The sequence below is a fragment of the Plectropomus leopardus genome, chromosome 14, assembly GCF_026936395.1.
Source record: "Plectropomus leopardus strain MGB_pleo_1.0 chromosome 14, ASM2693639v1, whole genome shotgun sequence".
Taxonomy (NCBI): Eukaryota; Metazoa; Chordata; class Actinopteri; order Perciformes; family Serranidae; genus Plectropomus; species Plectropomus leopardus.
Genome location: NC_142189.1, coordinates 12508472 through 12535010, shown reverse-complemented (window position 1 = coordinate 12535010; position 26539 = coordinate 12508472). Strand labels below are relative to the sequence as shown.

Here is a 26539-nt window from a genome sequence, read left to right as displayed (position 1 = left end):
CATTTTGAGGTGCTGGTCTTAGTTTGACAATATTGTTTGGCTCTTTTTGTTATGTTGTCTTTTGCAACAAGAAACTCTTGTTGCTTCTGCTCATTTTTTAAAGCACTTAAATAAGCTATATAAATAAAGTTATTATTATTATTATTATTATTATTATTATTATTATTATTATTATTACTATTACTTTCAATGACATATAATTTTATCAAAATTGTTTGTCACAAAAACAATTTACTCTTTTCCTGCTCAGCTCAGTAACTTGCTTAAGAACATTTTAACATTTACTAATAAATTAAAAAGGATGAAGGACTTTAAATTGGCTGTTTGTTTTAAGTCTCTTGTTTGTTTCTTATATGTGACATTTTAATGTTGTTTGTTTTAACTTTTTAATATCTCTGAGGGATTATTCCTTAAATAATTGAAAATAAAGATTGAATTTAAATTAAATAAATAAAAATTCTTCTGTATGATGATCTGTGGGAACTCGTTTTTTTAAAGTCACGATTAAATACTTTAAATGAGAGTGTAAAGGGACCTTTATTGACTAAACCCAAAACAGACAATTTGCCAATCATACTCTGTTTTTAGTCCTTCCAAAATAAGAGGCGGTACCCACTTTGCATTATATTCTGTTATTGGTTTAACTTGGTGTCAATCACAGCTCTCCGGTCTGGGCTGTACGCAATCACAGCTGCGTCAAGACGTCAAGAGATAAACCGGAAATTCAAACAGCCTTTTCATGTCAAAATAAAAGTACAATAATAAGTCACTTAGAAAACATGTATTTTGCGTGCTTAGTATAATATTGCTCAGATAGTATTAGCAGAGTTATTATGCATTCACTCTTTTGATAAAAATACCCAATATTATTGTTTCCACATTGGAAAAAAACACGAGAAAACAATTTTATGTTGACAGGATTAACCAGAAGCTGCGCGCGTTATTGCTGTGAACTTGGTGGTCGCCGTCGTCATCATCTGTACGCACGGCGGCGACAGCAGCTTCTGATCGGCAGGGACGGGTATCCCACCGCTATTCTCTCCCAATGCGAAGAAAAAACACTCACAGAGAGTAGAAAAATACCCCGCACGAAAATCCCACTGGAACCCCCGATGGATTAATCTGATTTTTCTGCGGTAAGCACGCTTTCCCCCCTTTTTCTGTGTTGAATTTCAATTGGTGCACCCGCCTCGTCCCCTATTTTGCGCTGAAATGAATTCATCTCGGCAAAGAGAGCAGAGCAGATAAATAACACATTGTGGCTCGCTGCAATCTAGCCAGTATTCCCTCCAGTCACTCTGCAGATGGGGGTGCATGCATTTGTCTTGTAAGTTTGCCCTCAGAGGGGGTAAAAACAGAGAGAGGAGGTGGCGTGGTGATTGTGGGTGATGTTTTGCAGTGATTGTGGAGAGGGGGCTCTTGTGTTGCAGCAGCAGCAGCAGCAGCAGAGATGGATGTGCTGCAGAGCCGAGCTGACCACTGAGGCCATCCACACACATGATAAACGCCACAATGGCCTGCAGACAGCCTCCTATTGATTCAACCCAAAATAATTGTCATATGATTTAAGCTAACTGCATTGCCACGCTGTTAAATATCCAATTAAAGCTGTCCTAATCGGGTTATCTGATGTGTCTGGAGGTGCAGCCATCCATCTTGTTGGCAAACACCGGGGATGATACACTGTGTGTGTGTGTGTGTGTGTGTGTGTGTGTGTCTGTGTATATAGCTGGGAGCTAGAGCCTCAGTTGTGCAATAAGTTAGGCAACAGTTGTGTGTTGCTTTGCAACCTTAAGCTCTCAGTATTCACCCTGTCAGTGGTCCTTGAATGACTACACAACTGGTGTGCGTGATGTGTATGAATTTTGAATGAAAGGAGTTGCATGGACCATGTAGATCCCCCCTCAGGCCCTCTCTGTCCTCACAGTTTAGCCTACTTATGAGACACACTGGCACAGAAGCTGCTACTTATGACAGAGGTGAAATATTAAGCCCCAAAATGAGTTTATTGATTGCTTTGGTTAAAGAAAAATGTATTCATTTACAGCATGTTTGACTGTTTCAGTCAGCAAATGTTACACATACTGCCAGAGTAGGACAGCAACTGAAGTCTGTTTTCATTTAGAGCTGTATCATCAACAGGAGATTAATCTGGTCTGATAATTGGTTAATGATTTAAGTCCTTTTTTGAAGAAAAATTGGTAAAAATGTGATTGTTTTAGTTTGTCAAATGGGATGTTTTGTCTTTATGTGATTGTTAACATGAAGATCTTTTGGTTTTGGATTGTTGATCAGAAAAAATCAGCTCATGTGTAGACACACAATGGCGGCTACAGGAAATTGTGTTGGGGACCTTTCACTGTTTTGCATTTTCACACACAGTTTATACTTAATTAAATATACAATACTTAGAAAAATATCAACATTCAAGACCCTTTCAGATACCGGGAGATACAGGGAAAACGGACATTTAGTATCAGTACCAAGGTATTATCATACACTGGGGTATTTAAAAATCAGGAGGTCGAGCGGGTCGTCCACTAAGCGAAAGTCTGTTGATCCCCGGCTCCTCCAGTCAACATGTCGAAGTATCCTTGGGCAAAATAGTGAACCCCAAATTGCTCCTGATGGTTGTGTTTTCGATGTGTGAGTGTGCATGAAAAAAATGGGGTAGCCGTTGGCAAGAAGGACGCTCATTTCCTATCTATTCTTTTGGATCATAAGTATTTAAACCCAGGACTTGTCCAAGTAAACTAATTGTACATTAGAGACATGGCATTGTGTGATATATATTTGTTTAGTTCAAAATATCCATCCAGGTGTCCCAGAATTCTAGCTGGCATGTTCAATTAACCTGTCTTTTGCGACCAACAGTCCAAAACCAAAAGATATGCTTTTTATTATGCTATAGAACAGAAAAAAGTAGGAATTCCTCATATTGAAGAAGCTGAAACCAGAGAATTTTTGGCATTTTTGCTTCAAAAATAACTCAAAGGTCCAGTGTCTAGGATTCAGGGGAAAATATTGGCAGAAATGAAATATATTTAGTGTGTTTTCTTCAGTGTATAATCACCTGAAAAATCCCCAGTTGTCATGTTTTGGTTTTTTTTTACCTTAAATTAAGCCGTTTATAACCACATAGAGAGCGGGTCCTCGTTCATGGAGGTTGCCGTGTTGCACAACCATGTTTCTACAGTAGCTCAGAATGGACAGACCTAACACTGGCTCTAGATCGGACCATTCGTGTTTTCCATCCACCACCATATTTAGCAGCCCCTGCACAATGAGCTGAAGAGTGTCAGCAAGATTTTTTAACATGAAACGGCTTTAGTCTGTGTATTTACCATGTTAAATCATCCGGTCTGTTTGTTTTGGAGAGAAAGAGACCTGCAGATAATTCTGCTCCAGGTAAAAACCTCCTGAATTAACTGTGTCTTAAGTTATCAGAGAAAAAAGGTGAGCACACAGTAGCGTTTGCTAAGCCTGCGGACGAGCCGAATAGTGTTGAAGAAACACTGTTTTGTAACATGAAACTGCTTTATTCGGTGTTGTGCCTGTTTGAATGTCCCAGTCCGTTTGTTTTGGAGTCGAAGAGACTCTCTGTGGATACTTCGGCTTTCTGGTAAAAACCTCCTGAACATTGAAAACTGAAGAAGTCATAACTAGGAATTCACACTTAGCACATGAGAGAAGTTTCAGCTGACTGCAAACTGCAAGCTTCACCGCTAGATGCCACTATATCCTGTTCCTCTGAATAATCCTCAAAATAGGTTGCAATTAACTTTTTGTAAATAATCTACAATTCAATGTGATAAATCATAGTTGCAGCTCCACATACACCTTCGGCTCGTGCCTCAGTACGAGTGTTATTCAGCTCTACCAGAAACCCTCCATCGCTGTATAGCGGCCACATCATTATTTCCAGCGGATTCTTACATCGACCATTGCCCTCCACTGGCACGACGTCTGGAAAGAACCATTTGAACTGACAGGAGCAGAAGAAGCAAGAATCTGCTCGTGTTTGTGGAAAAGAAAAGAGAAAAAGGTCATGTTGTATTTTAATTTGCCCTTTTCTCCCATTAAAAAAAAAAAAAAAATCACAAATCTCAGTGAGTGACTGGGCATTTACAGTGGGCTCAGTGATTTAACAACATGACTCAACATACTCGACTGTGAACACTGTGACATCGAAACACAGTCAAGACTTAAACCCACATACTGTATGAAGCTCAGCTGTGGGTTTCATAACCAGCTCTGTTCATTCAGCATGAGAAGAATGCTTTTAAAGCCTAAACACTGCGTTTCATTGTGCTGATAATCTTGTAGCAGAGTGAAATGTGGCCATTGTCTTGTTGTTGATACACTGAATGAACTCAGTTGTCTGACACAAGCAAATGTTGTAACTATTCAGAGAATGGCGGCCATAAGGAGGAGATTGTCGGAGTTGTACCAAGTCCAGCGAACACAGGAGTGAGTTTCACTCCAATTCAAATTAACAGAAAATGAATCTCTCTTTTTTTACGTCATTTCTTTGTTGACTGAACAGAGAGTTGCGCTGCGGAGTTGAATGAGGTCGTTGCTGGTGCGGCTTCAGTAGGAGGGGTGTGGGATGTTTGACCTTGTTTTGTGCCATGTCAATGATCTGAGTGTAAAGGGACCCCACTCTTCAAATTAGACAGAGATGTCTTGTTAAAGGCTGTGTTGAATTGCAAAATGATTGTATTCTGGAGAGATTTGTAAGTTCATCGGGGTTAAATAATGAAGGCGTTCATAGACGTAGTGACCGGTTGAGCACAGTTTGCAAGTCAAATTTCAAAATTTGGAAGGTTAAGTGGTTTATTCTCATTGGAGCTCAGGCCATTAGCCTTTTATTTTGAATATTTGTGGTCAGTGTTCAAGCAAAAATTACAAAAATGTCAGAGTTGCTGCTTCTATTCATCACATATAGCAGCTCAGGGACCCAACCACTCAAAGACTTTCCACCGTCAGTATATGGAAGACCTTGAAAACTGCTGGTAGGTTTTTTGTTAAGTCAAGGTTAGTTGGTTGCCGTGGCAAAGGTGTTGCTCCAATTTCTGAGTTGCGATTACCAATAGCTATTTTTTGTACAGTTTGTTGAAATTCTTACAAATTCGTGCATGCTGTCTTTTAGGTACAGCAACTGTTCCCTGTCAACTATCCACAAACTTGAATTTGATGTACTGCGGGCATCTATGGTTAGTATATCACGGCTAACAACCAATGAGATTGATTGATTTGATTTTGATCTTTTGGGAAATCATGGGCATTTAAAAAAAAAATCTGATATTTTATAGATAATTGATTAATTCTGAAAATATGGGGCGGCAATTGAGAATTGATTTCTTCATTGATCATCAGAAGTGAAATTTATATTTTTACAGTGTTCGGAGAGACGAGGGATGAATGACGCAGGATTTCTGAAGAGCGCCTGTCCACTGATATTTTCCAAACCATTCTGGCCGATGCAGATACCAGTAAATGCACATATTGTTCACCACCTAATTGCAGACAATTTAAAGTCTTTACTGTAGTGGATTTAGCATATAATTATGGTTAGTCTTATTGTGATGGCCGACGCAGACATGAAATTCAATGCTTTCCAAAATGTACACATTCATGGGCTAAATAACAAATTCATCTCAGGCTACATATAAAGCATGCCATTTTTTATGTTACATTTTTAGACAAAACTGTAAAATTCATCCTACCCCAACAGGCTTGGATGATGCTCTTTCTGAGATGATCCTGACATTTCATTTTTAAAACCTTTAACTGCCATTAACTATGACTAGGGCTGCAACTTACGATTATTTTTTATCATTGATTAATCTGTCGATTATTTTCACGATTTATCGATTAGTTGTTTGGTCTATAAAATGTAAAAATGTGACAACTGTCAATCAGTGTTTTCAAAAGCCCAAAATGACATCCTTAAATGTCTTATTTTGTCCACAACCAAAAAAATTTCATTTTACTGTAATAGGAGTAAAGAAACCAGAAAATATTCACATACAAGAAGCTGACTTTGTTGTTAAAAAATCTCAAACAATTGACTGATTACAAGTGTAATGTAAAAGATGACAACTAATCAATACTTACAGTATATTAACATGCATCACAACAAGAAACAGAAACAGAAGAAACAAACAGAACTATTAAAAAAATAAATCAGTTGATTAGTTGTTAACTAATTGATTAATCAGGTAACTAATTCAGCTTTATAATGAATAAACAGCAGTGCTCTTTATTATTATTTCAGTCTACATGTATCATTTTTGTCAGACTGCACATATGTCTGTTTCTCGGGCCTGACTGTCTGCTGTGTAATCCATCAGTCACGCTGTGTGACCCTGACATGTCTGTCCTTTTAATTTACTATATTGATCTTGCAGCTTTACTATAAATGGCCCAGTATGTCATTCAGGCTCCCAGCTCTCTGGGTTCCTATAGATGATTAACACTCGTGCCCGTACAGCGTAAAAATAAAGGCCGTCGTTTTGGCAAATTCATTTCCCGTTGAGCCCGGCAGCTGTGACTGATGTAGTAGCACTAACCCCGTCCTGTTGCTTTGTCCTCGAATCATATTGGCGTCTTCATTTCTCTTCATTCTTCACTTTCTGATGTGAGGGAATCTCGTAGCAGATTTGAGTAATTGTATTTAACAGATTTGGCCAGACATCAAAGTCAGATTTCAGACTGAATCCCGAGCCAGTCAGGACGAGGAGTTTTTAACACGATAGCTGTGTGTGAAAGTCAAGTCCTCCCCCTCCTCCACATCTCTGCCTTTTGCTATTAACCGTTACAACGCACCTAGCAGCTACAATCCTGTCCCCATTGGACCTTCCCTATCACGCCAGTGTGGTTCTCTTGGAGGCAAGCTGTTCATTTGGGTCTGAAAATAGTGTGATGAGTGTTCTCGCAGGCTGAGGTGGTCATGCGATACCCGCACTGTGCCACGGAAAGGAACAAGCCCCGCGGCTGCAATGCCATCATCTGCTTTTTTTGGGGGGGAAAGTTGTGCAGCAGGTTTGGTGTGGAGCAGTGTGTGTGTGTCACTGAAACACACCAAAAATCATTATGTTGCAGAACTTTGTCTTGACATTTTGATATGATCCATAATGTCGACCCATGCATGTAATTGACCAACAGTGAGGATGTGAAGATAGTGATGAAGGCTTGTGGAACTCTTCATTATATCATTGTGAAAATGTGATGCATCTGCCTGTTGCTGTGGAAATATGGTGAATTTTTATGCAACTCATGCATCAACGTCAGCCACAACAGAAAGTGCACACAGATGTTATTCATATGTAAATGTTTACTAAGCAAACCAAGTGCCGAAAAACAACAACACCACAAAGGGAACATATGTATATAAACAATCCAAGATGGCCTAGTTTCTGTGCAGCGGGATGGTTGCAGGTATGTTAAAGCCTCGGTAGTCCCTGGCCTTTTTACTTCAAGAGCAGGAAGAATTTCATAATCCCCACAGGCAGCCGATGACGTGAGATCTCCCCTCATTTACTCTGATCCCTTCAGGAGTGGATTCAGTGCTATTTTCATTTCAATCACTGCAGTTTAAGAGAAAATCCACCAGACTTTACGTGTGTTGTCCCAGTCAGGTTCACTTAATATTTGCAAGCTTGTGCAGTTCTCCATCAAAGCTGCACTTTCAAACATGCATGTATCCCTGAAATGTCCCCGCATGGTGTCATGTGTGAATGGGAGCAGGGATCAATATTCTGGTAAATCTGTACCGCCAATTCAAGACCAAAGCCATTTTCTCACGCATGTCTAGAAAATCAGGTCCGGCTATTGTCCAGAATTGCCCGTTCACACATGGACCACACAACCGGAGATAGTCTGCCTCAGAAACTTCTTAAATTCTCTGGTTTAGGCGAAGGGTGGGACCTGGGTAAAGCGTGCAGAGGCAGAGACATAACTAGTTTGTAACCAAATGTATTAATAATAATAAATAATAGAGTCTCCTGCCATTTCTTTTATTTGTGAAATTATTTCTGCTTGGGCCCTTACTGACAGAAGTTCCTGAATATCATCCTCCACTTAGATAAATTCATTGGCGTCTTTGTGCAAATGACCAAATGTTCTTCACCCTCGGATGTTTGTTTTCTTCCAGTTTTGCGCGAGCTGCATGATAGAAACTTCATAAACATGTCCACCTGCTGGTGGTGAATTCTTCGGACAATGACCGGCTCTATTCACACATGGGCTAAAACTGAACATGGCAGGATAAATTCCATTTTAAGTCCAGTCCAACTGATTCGGACATTTGTGTTCTCACATACAACTCCTCCGGGTAATGTCTAGGCTTTTGTAACATTCTGGGACATTGTAGGGACAAGCATGTAAAGGGTTACATCTGTATGATGAAAGAAGCTTTCTTGTGAAGCGAGCAAGTCGATCACCAGACTCAGCTGATGAGATATTTGAATCAGTAACTTGTTGACGGCTTAACATTTAGGGCAACGCTTTCACAGGTGATTTGACAGATAACAAGCAAAATCTTCTCACCTGCATCTTCCTGAAAATAACAGACGTCTTCGCCATGCACACATACATCTTGTCTTGCCATATTCTTCTTCTTCTGTTGAGTTTTATGGCGGTTAGCATCCATGGGTGTTGCATGTCCCTTGCCCCATCTGTTGTGGCATTGCTCTGGCATGTATAAAAAGTGTTCTGAATGTAGTACATGTGTGAATAGTGAAAATCCTTAAAGATTATCCCAGTAATTTACTAAAAACTATGTGTGAAAGAGGCTAAACATTTTAATTTGTTACTAACTCTGTTATTATGGAGCATGAGGGTGATATGTCTTCTCCCTGAATGGAAACTGTTTTTTAAGGCAATACTGTACCTGCTATTTTGTTTTTTATAAAGGTGTGCTGTAAATACCAGAAGATAGTTCTTATAAATATAAATGTCTGTGAAGATTATTTGTTACTTTAAGGATTACCAGAGAACCAGCAGTTCTCCCCTTCTTGTATTTCAGTTTGTGGTCTCACAGTTTTGGTCTGGGCTTAGACTGTAATGCTACTGCTGGGCTCGTTTCTTCTTTGGGGTATTTCATGGGGTTTTATTGGCAGTAATGAATCACAATGATTCTCCTTCTCTCTGCAGTGGCTCCGTTCTTCTGTTAGTTAAGCAGTATGGAGCAAATATAGAGCTGGAGGAACTGAAAAATGGTGCCCAGTACACAGGAGGTGAATTCTGTATTTGGGAAACATGTATTTTATACTTCTGTGTACCTGTGGGCTGCAGGAAACACTGGAGAGATATACTGTGTCTGCATCACTAATAGTTAGTTCTAAATGCTACAGCCACAGCATCAAGTGGACAGATGATAACAAAGCTTCATGAAGTTTTAGACATGACAAATGTGACTGCACTACCTTTTTTATTTAACATTTGTCTTAAAAATGTGCTGCTTTTCAAAAAGAGTGAAACTGTGATGTAAGATTTATGTCTTAAACTACTATCCCTAACTTTGCCTGTACCCTGCTGCAGCGTTCACAGTGTGCAGCAAGTGACACATCTGTTTGCACTTTTTTTCTGTTGTAGGCATTTGGGTTTCTGGCTAGTAAATGTAAAACAGGCCCGAAGGAATTTGGTCATATACTCTGTAGCTTTCTTTGTAACCATTAAGCTTTGGTGTCCTCTGAGACATGCCTCTGATCCAGCTCATGTGGGGACGCAAACAAGTTTCCTAAGAAAAAGTAATACTGTGTTTGCTACACTGTCACCTTTTGCTTTATAAAATGTCAGTAGATGGCAAAAAAAATGCACAAGTTTCTAGAGCTCGTAATGATATCTTGAAAGGTTTAGAAAACTAAGAAATGTTTGCAATTTAAGAAGTTTGAACCAGTAAAGGATTAGTTGGTGATCAAAATAATTGTCATAACATTCATTTTAAATCAAATGACTTAAAAAGATTCTTAGAAAGTTTTAAAAGATGTTTAATTCATTCATCTAAAAATAAGGCCTTAACCAGTATGAAAATGTCTTAAATTACTCTTTAAATAATAGAAAAAAAGTAAGAAATTGGAAGTTTGTTTTAATTGGTGTAATTTATTGTGTATGTGTCTCTGTGTATTTTATACAAGTTTCTCAGACGCCATGTTCTATTCTACCCTCAAAAAGAATCACATTTTATGTTATAATAAACATTTGGGCACAGTTGTTTCTAACCTAAAAGTAGCTGATGTCAGTTCATGGTTGTTTTTTTTCTCTTCAGTTTTGGTGATTGTAAAATTAGTCATAAATTTAATTCCGAGCGGCATTAAGAAAGTCTTAAAAAATCTTAAATATAACCTGCTTTATGCTGTAAGATCCCTGTTGTCTTTAGTAAAGCATCAAACGCATCCCTACTCTGTGTGTGATGCTGCTGGTCACTTTTATGTTACATATGTGTCATTTTCACTTGTCCTGGCCTAATGTTTTGTCACACTGGCAAAAACATTTTTCATAAGGTGGCCATTCTTCCTGTTATATAAACTCCTCTTGACAGAAAAAGGCATCACCTGTGAGTCGACTAACTGTTAATGTGGATCTGAATCTTGTAGCTGAAGTCCAGAGAGCAGTGTGATAGTTTCCCCTCCTCCTCGGTCTCCTGCAGCCCTGGCGTTTGCCCCTAGCACCACCTCTCTCCATCCACAGCGACTGTAAACAAGTGTGTTTCCAATTAGCCGTCTCCAAAGTCAGCTGGCCGCTAGTGCTGATGAAAGACAACAGTGCTGTCAGCGGTCTCTTCCTTGCCGTGGCTTCATGAGCTCGCAGGGCTGAAAAGGGGGGCACGGTGAGCCGAAATGTGCATTAGTTTAACTGGGTCTTTTAAAGACGGTGAGGCTCTTTTTAATTGGCAAAGCAGATTGCCTCACTCATTACAGAAACTGGTTTAGCTTCGCTTTAGTGAGGCCAGTCCCCCTCATGAGACCCAGAGCGGAGCCAGGCAGCGGTTTGCTGTTCAGGGCCTCTGCAGTTTAACTGAATCTATAGATGGGCGTGTTGCTCCTTGTCAAGAAAACAAAAATAAAGTGCATGCCAGCTTGTAAATGCAATTGCTGCGTGTGAATTCTTCTTGCAAGTGTTGTCGTGCATAAGATGGAAAAGTAAACCATAATAAGTGCTGCTGTTAGATTCTTTCACAGTGTAAATAAAACTGGATATTCTCAGAGTTTCTTTATCTGTACACATATTTACAACGGCGATCACGTTATTCATTCTCTGCAGCTCTGTCACATTATGTTCAACAGTATAATTAGTAATGGAGTTTAAAGTATCGTGTGTAATTTCAGCCTAATTGAAAGATTTTTCACAAGGCTCTCTGTAACTCTCAGAGGAAGCTCTGAAATAATGGAATATTGAATCATAATTTCCCCGTTGGAGACGGCTTGTGAGCTATTATTTCTCCTCCGTGCTAATTTTGTCTCTGTCTCTCTCCACCCACAGAAAGTAGAGAATGGGCTGTGTCCAATGTAAGGATAAAGAAGCAGCAAAACTCACTGATGACCGGGAGACCAGCCTCTCACACAACTCGGGGTACCGCTATGGGTCCGACCCCACGCCGCAGCACTACCCCAGCTTCGGGGTCACCACCATCCCCAACTACAACAACTTCCACAGTGGCGCCTCACAGGGAGTGACCGTGTTTGGAGGAGTCCACACGTCCTCGCAGTCTGGGACACTCCGGTCTCGAGGTGGAACAGGTGAGGCTGAAGGAGTCCTTTAAAATTTATAGAGCGTGTAAAATAGTTCAAATGACAGGCAGCTGTTAACATTTGGCGGGTTTGGGTTTTTAAAGGGTAAGGATGCTTTAAAAATGATATTTTGTGATACTTTTTTCCATGCTGAACTATACTTATTTAGAATTGGAAAGCCCCCTGTCAATGTGTTGAGACCGCCATGTAGCAAAGAATTTCTCTGCTTAAAATAATACAATATTATTTTTTTTTGGTGAAATCCCTTTAGACAGAGCCAGTCAGTTTCCCTCATTTTCCAGTCTTTCTGCTTAGCTAAACTAACCTGCTACTGGCTGTAGCTTCATATGAGTTGTTAAGAACTCAATTATGTTTCAATGTTTCAAGCAAAAAGTAATGTAATGATAGATTTCTTCTCTCAATGCACTCATAAATCATTAGCAAAAGAAATAATATTTTTGACTGGCATAACTTTTTCCATCCATTCCAAGGAAGTTGAGTCTTAATGTACATATCACCTATTATTATAAATGACAATAAAAGGTGTTAATTAATTTTTTCAATTAAAACTGTGATATTATTTATTTTTTCATAAATCATTAAGTCATATCAGTGAATAAAGGAATTCTTTAAAACACATTACATTTATTATTTTGTATCATTTTTGTCATTGTGACTCAAAATATCTTAAAATGTCGAATTATTCCCCGAGAACAGTGTGTGGAAAACCTTTAGAAATTAATATTTTGTGAACATAATCAATAAGATGCATCAAAAGTTTATTGTATCATTAGAAAATCAAATCAGAATAGTTTTTCCCTGTTTAAAGTGTATATCTCCTTTTCATTCTCCGGTGACGCTCAGATCCACCATCCGTTCCAATGGACGGATATTTTTGGAAAGATCCTGAGTAAAGGCTGTAAATCTTTCATATGATTTTTTTTTACATGTATGAATAATATAACATCTCATGTTTACTTTAAAAGCTGTTTAATCACATATTATGTGTTTTAAATATATGATTAACAGCCTAAACTAATAGACTTGTGCTTCCTACTTTCCTCACAGTTGGTCATGCTTGTTAAAAAAGGGGTGTGGCTCTACTGCAGTCTACTTTAGATGATGTAGAACACTGTGATTGGCTTTGAGACATCTTATCAAGTAAGTCTGTGCTTTTAGGTTGCGTCAGTTAACAGTAATCATAGATCTAGACTTGCTAGAAAAGTCAAACCTGTCCTGAGATTTTGCAACTAAGAGAATAAGCGCATTTTCCAAACTGTTCCTTTAAGACCGGTTGACATTGTAATTCTGAAATATGTCACTGTCATTAAATGGGGGTCAACTTTCACACAGAGCAATTAAAAGGGAAATAAAACGTCAGTTGAAGTTGTAAAGCTGTAAACTTCTCTGCAGACCACTCACTGTCTGGCTTTTGTCCAGTGTTCAATAAAAAGGCTGAATAATAAACTGACCAGCAGACATCATTTGTCCAGTAGCAAATTCACTTCAGACATATTATGATCTCAGATTAATTAAAACCCTCTCATGCATGAATTATGACAACCTCAGTCAGGATTTTTACTTGGTGTCTTTATTCCTCTTCATGCATTACAGAAAAAAACAGTTGAACCTTGTTTATTTAAACACGTGCACGTCCACATTTTGCACTGTGGTGCTGTGATGAATTCATCTTTCTGCAGAAGACGAATGTCCACTGGCTGAAAGTTAATGGAAAACAGAGTGACCTAAATTATCGCCAGTGCTCTTTGATGCACATTTCATAACCAGAAAGATCAGACATTGTGCTGAACATTGGAGAAAGTGGCTTTCAAGTCTCTCACATAAAATTTAAAGATACATATGATGTGGGATGCATAACATAGCAGCATCTCTTGCTTTGATGTAAACTACTTAGCTTGGTTTTTTTTTCTTTCCTAGCACAGATAAACACTGCATCTGTGCAGTCAGCATCACCAGCTTGTATGAATAAGAAATTACTCCAGGAGGGAAACACTGAACAACATTCACATTTGAGATGATAAAGAGAAGAAAAAAAAACTCAAAACAACAGTCGACTAAGACAGAGTTGAGCAGAAACATCATCTGACCCCCCCTGTGAAGACATCAGCATGTAAAATCAAATAAATAACATAAGAAAAATGTAACACAATTATTTACAATGTCATAGACATAAGTAATGAAATATTATATGTTACCATAAATTATAAATCAGAAATCTTGTTTTGTCATGTTCTGTAGGATGTTAAGTGAATTGGGTTAAAAATAAGACCTGAAATGGTGTGTCTAAATTGTATCTTTTATATAATGTACATTTATGTAAAAATTAAACAAAATGTAAGAATTTGGAGTTTAAAAAAAAGCAACAGATGGGATGCAAGAAATAAACGAAGAGGGCAGTGATTTGTATTGTCATTACATAACAAGCAGCCCATGTGTGAGACAGATGACAAACCCAACAAAACAGCCACAGAGAAAATCCCAAAATAATGCTTCATCTATACAGCTTTCTAAGCTCTAACCACCACGTGTCACTTTTTGTCTCCCTGCAGGGGTGACTCTGTTTGTGGCTCTTTATGACTACGAGGCCAGGACTGAGGATGACCTCAGCTTCAGAAAGGGGGAGAGGTTCCAGATCCTCAACAGCACGTAAGTGTGGAAACATCTGCATGACAGCATTAAGGGTGGCGGTCGCTTTTTCCCTACTTTCTGTTTTCTGTCCGTTGTGAATGTCTGAATGCTGCATTTGGACTGAACTGTTGTTTCACAGGCACAGACAGAGGAAACAGGGTCTCTGTTATAGACCTGACCTGGTTCATGGGGGTTATGTTGCATGTAAAGCGTGACAGATTTGTTATGTTTAATGAAAGCATTCTTGCATAGTAGAAACAGGGTTCAAAACCATGCACATATGCACGGCAGTGCATGTAAAAGTTGAGCTGTGCATGTGATTCTTAGCTTTACATGCAGTGATGCACATAATTTGGTGCAGAACACATGTACAGAGTTGCCAACTCTCACGCATTGACCAGGAAACTCAGACTTAAAACATGTTCATTTTCCTACACAATGAAAAACAAATTTTTAACTGATAACACGGCATGACAAGAGGACTCAGAAGCTTTGTTTACGCTCATGCTGAAAGTACCCGAAAAGACACGACAGAGCAGCACAGCACCACAGCAGCACTGTGTAAAGCTGGTCAAGCCAGCTACTATTTGGATTTTGATGTGTGTCTATTCATGCTGTTAGGGTACCAGTACTTGGAGCAGCCAAAAATCATGCAGAAAGACTTGCACTACAGCAATAATGGATTACAAATCCTGTATTAAATAAGGCTTGCTGAATATGCAGCATCACCAAAGAAGTCCTAGTATCATTGTTGCCATATTAGGATTTCCTAAAAGCTGCTCAAAATGTTCCTTTGACCATGAATTTAAAAGTGGTTTCATTGTACATCACCAGGGTACAATGAATTTCTCACCCGAGAAAAAGAGTGAATGTTTGCAGTTGCCAGCAAACACTATTGTGGCATATTTGTGGAAACAGCTCTTAAGCTTCAGGACTCTCAGTGGGCTTTGCCCATGGCAGCAATTGACTGACATCTGAGGGCCAGCGTTGTCAATGCCGATTTCATGTTTCCCCATACAAAAATTTGAACCAAAACATAACCCTTTCTTAACCCTGACCAAGCCCAAAAATGCTCTTCCTGCCTTTATAATAATATGAAAAAATGAATATTTTGACTAACACAAGAGCTGACTAAATATGATTTCAATTGGACTTTAAAGAGATGAATCACCGAAGCTTCAGGGGCCCACGCACCAGAAAAACAACTTGTTTTGTTTTCATGTGCTCTCTACACCGCTCTCAGAGACAAGCCAATAAATCTGATCCACTACACGGTGTTTATTTGTGCCTGTCTGCATATTGTGCAAATGGTTGATCTGTTTATTCCAACCTGCCTCCATCTCTCTGTATCCTCCTCTCCTCAGTGAGGGCGACTGGTGGGAGGCTCGCTCTCTCACTACAGGTGGAACTGGTTACATTCCCAGCAATTATGTTGCTCCAGTGGACTCAATCCAAGCTGAGGAGTGAGTAAAACTTTTTTTATTTATGTGAGCACACATGGCAGCTTCATCACCCGAGTGGATATCATAAATAATTGAGAGCTCATCTCACAGTCTTTTATTAACTGACGTAGTGGCACGTACAGTAAGATTAATAGACAGAATATTTAAGACCAAGCCAAATATTACAGCACATAGTTTGATTCCGTCTGTTTTTTTTCTCCCTGCAGCTGGTATTTTGGTAAATTAGGTCGAAAGGACGCAGAGAGGCAACTGCTGTCCAACGGCAACGCCAGAGGCACTTTCCTCATCCGTGAGAGTGAAACAACCAAAGGTACTCTGACCGAGCGGCATCCAACGTGCTGACATGTTGAATGCTTTTAAAGTTAGAAAATAGATATAAGTGTTTGTGAATAAATAATTATTTAGGAACGCATTACTTAACTGTGCAACGTGGCAGAAGAAGCTGTATTTTATAAATAAATTTAGAAGAAAATCAGACCAAATATTGCAGCTTAAAGGGAACCCATAATGTTTTTCCTGATTTTCTGTTATATATATATATAATGGTACAATATCTGATGTTCTTATTAAACTCTTTTTTTTCTACTATAGAAACAAGAAATCCCTCAGCGTGTGATGGATTTCTTGATATGCTCTTCTGCTTCAGGCATGTTACTACAAGTGTTTGCATAATGTAGCCTACACTGCCACTTGAAGCAGCATGCTAACGTCAACAAAACATGTAATCTTCCCAATTTCAGAGCATAATCCTGGTGGAGCATGTCTAATTGTGTTAAGGTTTATTTAGTGACTTTTCACCAGAGAAAGTGCCATTATACACCTTCAATCCACAGCTGCAAGTACACGGCTACATGTAGCTACTTGACTACATCAGAGGAACGTGTCATTTTGGTTGTCAGTGTTATACATTGTCCCCCAATTTCGGACATGTCGGGTCATATTTAAAAGCTTATATTGGTGATTTTTACGGGGAGAAAGTGCTGCTTTACACAATCACCCCCAAGCTACAAGTACAGTGCTACATTTAGCTACATGCTAACATAATGGAAACATGTAATCTTGGTTGCTGATGTTGTTAATTTCTCCCTGATTTCAGATCACATTCCTGCTTAACATGTTGGGTTGTAAAGATTTTGGTTTCAAAGCTTTTATTAGGGATTTTTAGGGTAGAAAGCACGGCTATAGACAGTCATTCCCTGGCTAAAAGTACACTGCTACATGTAGCTTCATGCTAACTTCAGTGAAATATGTAATTGTGGTTGCTGTTGTTTTTAATTACTCCCCAATTTCTCATGATATATACCTGCTGGAACATGTCTAGTTGTATTTAGAAGCTTATATTGGTGATTTTTCACTGTCGAAAGGGCAGCTGTTCTCTGTTACAGTCATTCCCAAGCTGCAATTACAGTGCAAAGGTGGAAGACCAGGAAACACTGACCATTCAGAGCAGGCTTTTTTTGGGAGGGCAGTTAAAGAGGCCAGCGCTAAAACAGAGCGTATCAGACAAAGGCTGAATACAGATGTTCCAGCACAGAAAGTTTGAGGAAAATGCAGCTCAAACAATAAAATATTCATGTTCTAGAAACCCTAAAATAAAAGTATGAACTTGAGCATAAGTAGCTCACCTTTTTCTCAGTAACTCACCTGGTAGAACAGGCGCCCCATGCACAAAAGGTTATGTCCTTGAAGAAGTCACTGGTTTGATTTCACCCACGGCCCTTTGCTCTATGCCATCCCCTCTTTCTCTCTCCCCCTTTCCTGCTGATATATCTGTCCTATCAAATAAAGGGAAAATCCCCCCAAAAATAATCTTAAAATAATAATAGGTCCCCTTTAAAATTCCATTTAATACCATGTCATTAACCATGCAGATGTCCCATATTCATTGCCCTAAATATTTGGCACAGTGTGCTTTATATACACTCATTAAATCCTACCAGAGATTTTTGTTCTTTATTGTACATGAATCTGACTGTTTCATCTTTATGGTTGTGTTTTCTCTGCTCCAGGGGCCTACTCTCTCTCCATCCAGGACTGGGATGATGTCAAGGGAGATCACGTCAAACATTATAAGATCCGCAAGCTGGACAGTGGAGGCTACTACATCACCACCAGGGCCCAGTTTGAGACACTCCAGCAGCTCGTGCAGCACTACTCTGGTGAGACTCTGCCGCAGTTATGGAGGATGTCATAATAAATCTGCGTCTGCTTTCCCTCCTTCAAAATTACAATGTCATATGGTTTTACACTACTTTAACATCATTTGAAATTCAAACTGTATGCTTGATCCAGCCAGGGCTGCAGGGCTGTGCTGCAGACTGATTGTACCGTGCCACAAAGGCATGCCTCGTCTGACTGACCTGTCCGTCAAAACCAAAGACGTGTGGGAGATCCCGAGGGAGTCGCTGCAGCTCATCAAACGTCTCGGCAACGGCCAGTTTGGAGAGGTCTGGATGGGTGCGTATCTTTTTGGCGTCCTCTTTTGGCCCGTATGAAAATTTGGACAGCTGTGAGAAGTGTTGCGAAAACATACTGCATGTGTTGGATCATTTAGAACTAACACCCAGATAATGTTACCCACAGGGAGGAGTGTTTGCTCTCAGTGATTTCATTTAGGAATTTTGCTCCCAAACTCATTTCATTTGGACAGGGATAAGATTTTTTTTACTGTCCATGATTTCTGCTTGGATTCAGGTCTGTTCGGGCCTATGGCGTGTATGAACTCTGTTTATTATTATATGTTATGTTTAATTAGCTTTCTTTGAAATGGACTGTAAAAACTTAGTTCAGAAATGTGCTGTGTTGGTTTAGATGGGTTCCCCACATAATCTAGTAAAATGCTCTGAGTGTGTCAGAACATGTTAGTACCACAGACATAGAGTAAAGGGAAATTTTACAGAAATCTTTTGTGGATAATCCTCTATGTATTGTGACATGTTGGCAAATTTATTTTCTGTGGCTGTTGACATAACGTAGCTCTAATATGAGTCGAAGTGTGACGTTCTGTTTGCCATTTCTTCAGTTTCTCCCCACGTTTCATCTCTCCCTTAATGTATGCCAGCTACTTGAAGTTATGCTTAAATAGAATTTGAATTTGATATGTTTAAAAACTGCAGGCAAGTTTAGAAAGAAAGATTTTTTATCATGGGTCCTTGAAAAGTCAAGGAAAAGTTTTGAAATTTTGTCTTTGAAAATGTTTGGGAACCTATAATAATGAATGAATTAATGAATAAATACATCAACCTTTGATCATCTCATATCAGTTTTGGGTTTAAAATAACAACTTCTCTTTTGATCACACTAATTTCTGCTTTAACCTCCACCCACATCTGGTTTAAACTGTTCAGAGCACAAATTAAATTAAAAAAAAGATAATTAAGTTGGTTGAACAGGTTCAGATACAGAAAATGGTTTACTTACTCATCTTTAGTCATTACCTTGTTGCACTACTTTATGCCTCTCTAAGTTTTGAACTTGAGCAACCTCCAGCCACTACCTGTCGCCAGTTATCTGCTCTACTCTTTATTTAAACCAACTCAGGCGATAAAAAACTCAAGGTACAGATAGCCTCCTTGGTTTCAGTCACACATCACTTTCATGCACTTTTATGTCCTTCCATACTTCTTGCATTTCATTTTATCAAGCTTTTCAGTTGGTTAATATCACCCACTGAAAATCCAATCCTCTAACCTCCAGAGAATTATACTTGAAGATTAACTCTTTAAAACCTGCATCGACATCAGCCTTTCACAAGCATTTAAACCTCTAAAAACTGAGAAAAATGGTTGGATTTATTTGAAAAACACAGAAAAAAACACAATGAATATCTTGACAAGAAATGTCCTGCAAAATACAACAAAAATCAGTAAAAGGTGACCAGGAAATAATCCAAAAGTTACCTGGGGGGATTAGTAGATATGAACAAAAAACAGAGGGAAAATGTTATTTTCTTTCTTGTTTGTTTTGTTTTCATTTGTTGTTTTTTGCTTATTTTTTAGGTAAATTTCTGGCTACTTTATACTAACTTCTTGCTCATTTTTGTGTCATGTCTTTATAAGTTGCTGGTTGCCATCTTTCCATATTTTTGAAAGAATTCAATCCAATTTGCTCAGGTATCAAAAGGTTAACAACTTCTTTTTCTTTTTAATTTCTTGTCAGGCACGTGGAACGGCACCACTAAGGTGGCGGTGAAGACTCTGAAGCCCGGCACCATGTCGCCCGAGTCCTTCCTGGAGGAGGCTCAGATCATGAAGAAGCTCCGACACGACAAGCTGGTGCAGCTGTACGCTGTGGTGTCCGAGGAACCCATCTATATCGTCACTGAGTACATGTGCAAAGGTATATGCTATTTTAAATGACACTTAAAAAGACACTATAAATATTACATACATGCATCTGTGCACAAACCTACACAGTGTGTACATAATTTATGCATCTGCATGGACAGCACAGTATGTGTCTTCCTTCACAGCATGCCTACATTACTGTACTGTAACAAATGCAGTTTATTACAATGATTCAAACATAAATTGTGGTTTTGCAGGAGATCGCACAAAGATCTTCAGTTTCCACAGCAATAACCAACAAATAAAAGTTTGAGCCAAGTGTAACGTTTGGCAGGAATCCCAGAATTGATGTCACATTAAGCTGCAATGTTTTGCTTCAGTTTTTATCAAAATCTGAGATGCCAACTGAAAACAATACAATACAACAGATTGTAACTTGTTTTTTATCTGTGCTTGTTTCACAGGGAGTTTGCTCGACTTCCTTAAAGACGGAGAAGGACGAGGCCTCAAACTGCCAAATCTAGTTGACATGGCAGCTCAGGTACGCTGCTGCTGAAAATGATCTGAGTTCTTGATGCTGCAGATTTGTTAAAGAGCACACTGAAATAGATTTTGTTTTTCTAAGAGCTTTCTTTATTTACTTTAATCATTTACTGCTGTTACCAGTTTATTTATTTAAGCTCAGTGTTGCACATTTATAGCCATTTCCATCTTGATGTCATACCAGTGTTTATAGTTTCATCAGGCAGCCTCTCATTTTAGTGAGCCAAAATTGCAGCTATCAAAAGTTTGAACTTAGCACATTATAACTTAGAAGTTTGTGATAACTTTATATCAAGACCAAATAAACAATAAATTATTTAAAGTTAGTGATTTAGAATCATGGTTGAAGCACTCTGTTGCTGAAATTATTTTATTTTGAAACTCATTCATCACTTCCTGTGACACTGTTGAGTTTATTTTTGCAAATATCCATGTGTTTTCAGTTAAAGGGACAGTCCACCCCAAAATCAAAAATGCTTATTTTTTCTCTTAATTGTAGTGCTATTTATCAGTTTAGATTGTTTATCTTTATATTGCAGCCCCACTTTTTTAAGGTTTATAAAATGGGTCTAAAACAATGTACACATCTTTCTTTGCACAGATTTGAAAATGTTCAGCAATATGATATTAACTGCAAAAAAATACATCAATTCTCCAGGTGGCAGCAGGCATGGCATATATTGAGAGGATGAACTACATCCACAGAGACCTGCGTTCTGCTAACATCCTGGTCGGAGAAAGTCTGGTGTGTAAGATTGCTGACTTTGGTCTGGCCAGGCTCATCGAGGACAATGAATACACAGCAAGACAAGGTACTGAATATACAGTAATAATACTAATACCAATACTACTGCTTCTGCTACTACTACTACTATAACTACTAATATTAATAATAATAGATATAAATAAATAAGTAAATAAAATAGTGATAAATAAATAGTGAAACCAACATTTTAAATTAAAATACACACCAAAGGCACCTAGAGTAGCTTGGGATATGAAAGGTAATTCAGCTCACTTTTAATGGTGCCAAAATGTAAACAAATGAAGTCATGTACACAATGCCTGTGTACATAACTGATGTTTTATGGACATTCAGCTTGTTGCTGTTTAACAGCATTCTAGTCAAGTGTCCGGTCAATTATTTTTAACAATGTTACCTCTTCTACTTATATATTAGCAAGCTAACAGCTAATGTTAGTTTTCCCAGTTTAGCGCGTGGTGTAACATTAAATATTTAGTAACGACAAATACCAACTTAAGTACTAGTTTTGTAACATTTTACATCAGTGTTTTAAATCTGGTATGTGTAAATTTTCACTTACAATATGTTATAAGTAGATTAAAGTTGAACTAACAAACAGCTGCAGCAACCAGCAGCCACCATTATTCAAAGAAAACGTATTTAATGTATTGGTCGCAGTCTGGAAGTGTATCTTTTTTTGCATGATTTGTTTGAATAGAGATTAATTTGTGACTTGTGTATCTGTTCTGTAGTAATATCTTAGTCCTCGACTGCAGCATTTTCTGAAAACCTCACTGTCAGAGGAAAAAGTTTGCGGGCTGGCAGATGATTTATTCCATTTAGTGAAGACACATTTTACACACAGACACATGCACACATGCTGCTTTTCAGAAATAGTGCAGAGAACGAGCAGGAATTTGTGTTGGTGACACCAGTGGAAAACAGAAGCACATGTGGGCGCAGAATGGCACAAAGACAACAGAACATCACACTCATACAAGGGCACAGTGCAGGATTTAAGACAGTACATTGTACACACGAATCCATCTGTCACCCAGTATCTGGTTGGAAAGACAGGGAATAAGTGCCCTGAATCACTCAAACGCTGCTCTCCGCTGATTGTTTTGGCAGACGTGAACTACAGCAGGAGGACTTCCAGACTCCGTTAGTCACTCTGTCAACATGTTCAGTCACTCATTTGTTAGCGATTTAAATGTTTACTTGTTCAACTCGGGCCAAGTGCAAACTGAGACGGGGCGAGATAATGGAATTGTTCCGTTTTTTCCCTGGTGGGATGTTATCACGTCCTCATGTCTCTCTGCACTAATGAAATCACAGATGAAGGCATATTTTCACACAGAGGAGAGACTGACCTACTTAGTCCTGAGGTTTTGGTAAAGGTTGTTGCTCAATTTCTGTCTTTATTGCTGCTGGAATTGCAACAGTGAAATAAAAAAATTGTTCCAGCAATTTGAAAAAAGTTTTGAGAATAAAAAAATCACAAATATGAATTTCTTTTAGGTGCAAAGTTTCCAATAAAGTGGACCGCTCCTGAGGCCGCTCTCTACGGGAAATTCACCATCAAGTCAGATGTGTGGTCGTTTGGCATCCTGCTGACGGAGCTGGTGACAAAGGGCAGAGTGCCGTATCCAGGTGAGCGTGCAGCTCTGTGGTTTGTAATGACTTCCCAGCTCCAAATGATTGCTTGTATTTGATTAATTCAGAGTGTGTGAGAGCATCTGAGTGTGCTGACACACCAGCTGTGATTCTGCATGCTAAAAAAAGAGCAGCATGTTGCATAATGTACATCACATTGTGCATCATGCAGAGCATAATTCCCAGAAGACTGTGTGGACATTTGAAACTCTGTTCTTGTTTATCTCTATATGCATTTTGACATTATATTTTAAGCATTTAAAAGAATTGCAGAATAACAGATAAATAGAAAACGCTCAATTTCTTAAACTAATTAATTTATTATAAACCTAATAACTGGTGTGTATGAGTAGTTCCTCATATACTTCAACTGTTTTAAGTGTGCACACACACAGCTTGTTCAGTTTCTCTGGATGATTAAACCTCAAGTTAGGTGGAAGTCATTGGGAGAAACATTATGCGCACATCAAATTATGTGTATTTTCCATGTTTTCATACACACAATAATACAGAGTAGAACATGTAGTGAAATGCTTTTGTGCATAGCTCCAGAAAGCAATTAGCAAATAGGAAAAAAAGAATAAAACAGACTACTGTAGAATAAAAAAAATTACAAAAGAGATAATAAAACAATTCAGCAGAGTGGTTACATTAACATGGACAAATTATTTCAGTTATTGCTCTGAAAAAAAGGCCATATTCCTTGTCTGATACAAGGCAGAGTTGTCAGCTTGTTTCAATTAATTTCCATCAGTCAATTCAAACTCAGATGAGTGGGTGGATTTTAAGGTCTGAACCGCAGCAACATTATTCCCATTAAGCCATTTGAGCCATTTATGCCATTTTGTGTTTAATAACAAAATACATTTTTTTCCACCAGTAGCAGACTTGTTGGACAGTGTGAACGCAGCTTTCCTCCTTCATTCCTCTAACCACCTTCTTTAAAAGGGTTGTGGTTTTTGTGCATATCCAAAAACCTGTTGATATCTAGTCTTTAGGAATGTTTAAAAAAGGTGTGTTCCTCTTTATGACCAAACTATGGGGTTTTCTTCTGGGCATGCATCTCTATTCCATAGCTTTGCAAACTGTTGGCAAGTTGGGTTTTGGACGAATTGGACAAGTCAACCATAAACAGGAGGCCATGTGTCACAAACTGATGTTAAAAACCCCAACTGAGACACATATTCCGAAAGCATTTAACAGTTGTTGATATCTGAATGAGGTAACACAGCAGTGTTTGAGTCTATGGCCCACCGATGAGTGTATCAGTTTTCCAAATAGGGGGTTTATGGCAAAAATCGCAAGCAGCACAAAGTATGTGAAGAGTTTTCCATCATCCAGAAAAAGTTGGTCAGCCAGAGAAGTTAAAGTATCAGACTCACCCGTCGACTCTACATTCTGCTTTCTCTTTAAATTTGAGCTTGAATTTTTTTATAACGTTCAGTTACTCTTTCTGCTGTTGTCCATCCTGCCATCGCTTCTGTGGATGCAGGAAACTCATACCTCAGCCTCACGCAGGAGGCAGTTAAACTGAGACAATGATATGAGGTTTTTATCGGAGCTCTTAAGTTTTCTGCCACATTTTCTCTCATTTCTCTGTGATCCTCTCTCCAGGCATGAATAACCGCGAGGTGCTGGAGCAGGTGGAGCGGGGCTACCGGATGCCGTGCCCGCAGGACTGCCCCTCGTCCCTGCACGAGCTGATGGTGCAGTGTTGGAAGAAAGACCCGGAGGAGAGGCCCACCTTCGAGTACCTGCAGGCCTTTTTGGAGGACTATTTCACTGCCACTGAGCCTCAGTACCAGCCGGGCGATAATCTCTGAACGCCACTGCTGCCCTCATCTCATGTCATTTCACAGGCTTTTCCACCAGAGGGAGCCAGACTCCACCTGGTCTCTCTCATCATGTGGCTGTTAACAATTCAGAGCTCATTGACTTCTAGACTTCCAAGCTTCATACAAACAGCTGCTGCTCCGACAGCAAACTGACCATCAAATCAGAGGATGTTTTGGAGGTGGGATGACTGAGGAGTTAAAACTGACTGCCATGGATGAACGAGTGTAACTTGTATGTAGTGTAAATATAAATTGCTTGTTTACTTATCTCTTTTTTGTTTTATTTTATATTACTTTTGATATTTTGGAAATGTGTGGATTTTTTTTCTTAATCCAAAGTTACTTCAGATTTACGGCTCGTAGAAAACCGTGTGAGGCTCACAGTTGGTAACAAATCGTGACATAATAATTGTAGAAATGGTAATAGTTAGACATCGTGGACACTGAAGCGTCTCTGAGGTTTTTCTGGGAGTCCACTGACCTTTTTTTACGAGGTGAATATAACAATACTGCTCTCCTCTTCTCAAGGAACTTAGATGTACTATAACACCTGTTCTTGCCTTTTCATGTTTAGTAATATTCTTATAATGTAAGGGAATGCCTTCATGCTTTCTACACACTAACTTAGTGCATCATGGACTCTTCCACCCAAACTTGTACGGCATCTGCACTAATATTAAGTGCATTCATCGCATTTCAGCTTCAGCCAATGATTTCTAGATCGGCTTAAAGTAACTTTTAGTTCAGCTTCTTGTAGTTGAAAAGGAGGACGACTTCCTCTCCAACTGCAGCCATTGTTCAGCTGACTGCTTATTATACTGGCAATATTTTTAAAAAAATGTATGTTGCATTATTGTATGGCAGCCGGCTGTGTAAGAAGTCTTGTCTTTTCGCTTCAGCAGCCAAACAAACAAACAAACTGCCACTTAACATTGACGGGAATGAAAGAAGCAACCTGTGTTCGTCCCTCCATGAAGTGTATCTGGGAATAACGTGAGACCAAACATGTTTACTTCACTGCATTATTTTGCTTAACATTTCGGCCAGTCTTATGTATCGTTAAGATAACATAATTATGTGATTTTTCTGAAGTGAATCTGCAGTTTCTGGATGACATTTTATCATCCTCAAGTATCAAACTGCTCTCTGTGTGCATTCCAGGACAATACACCATGTCTTTGTGTATTTAAGTTTTTGCATCACTTTGTTTGCCCTAATTTCGTAAATATACAGAAAATGTTTTTGGTCTCTGCATTATTTATTGTCCCTGTCTGTTACTTGTACACGTCTGATTTTGAAAATAAAAAATCTTGCCATCATGGTCCTGTGGGCTCGCCACTTTGACACATAATTTCAGAATTTAGGGGGGACGCAGGGGGCATGCCCTGATCAGTATTTAAATAATTTGCATTTGTCCCCAAATGAAAAACATAAAAGTAGAAGAGGACTTTTTTTTTGAGAAATTAAATTTAATTTCCACCATAAAAGAAAGGTAGAAATCTGTGCATAAAAATTCTCCAGAATGCAGAAAAATTAATTCCCTGTCAGTAACTGGTTTTGATGTTTCCCCAACTGCTGGTTTTCTCCCGAGAACCCGCAGCAAGACTGTGAAAACTGACAGCAGAAA

At 38.9% G+C, this 26539-nt stretch overlaps 1 protein-coding gene across 1 annotated transcript; it reads left to right on the top strand.

Moving 5' to 3' along the window:
• Positions 1 to 959: 959 nt before the first annotated feature.
• On the top strand, positions 960 to 26231 carry fyna (FYN proto-oncogene, Src family tyrosine kinase a). Its single transcript, XM_042500638.2, has 12 exons — positions 960 to 1136; positions 11488 to 11744; positions 14306 to 14402; positions 15749 to 15847; positions 16054 to 16157; positions 17857 to 18006; positions 18140 to 18304; positions 20006 to 20185; positions 20598 to 20674; positions 21335 to 21488; positions 22943 to 23074; positions 24692 to 26231. The coding sequence occupies exons 2-12, from the start codon at positions 11498 to 11500 to the stop codon at positions 24898 to 24900; spliced, it is 1614 nt and encodes a 537-aa protein (XP_042356572.1). The 5' UTR covers positions 960 to 1136; positions 11488 to 11497; the 3' UTR covers positions 24901 to 26231.
• Positions 26232 to 26539: the final 308 nt, after the last annotated feature.

Excerpts from the sequence above, each read along its gene's own strand:
- fyna (XM_042500638.2), top strand. The coding sequence starts at position 11,498 with ATGGGCTGTGTCCAATGTAAGGATAAAGAAGCAGCAAAACTCACTGAT. Across the intron at positions 15,848-16,053 it reads GACTCAATCCAAGCTGAGGA|CTGGTATTTTGGTAAATTAG; the intron begins GTGAGTAAAACT and ends TTCTCCCTGCAG. Across the intron at positions 23,075-24,691 it reads GGGCAGAGTGCCGTATCCAG|GCATGAATAACCGCGAGGTG; the intron begins GTGAGCGTGCAG and ends TCCTCTCTCCAG.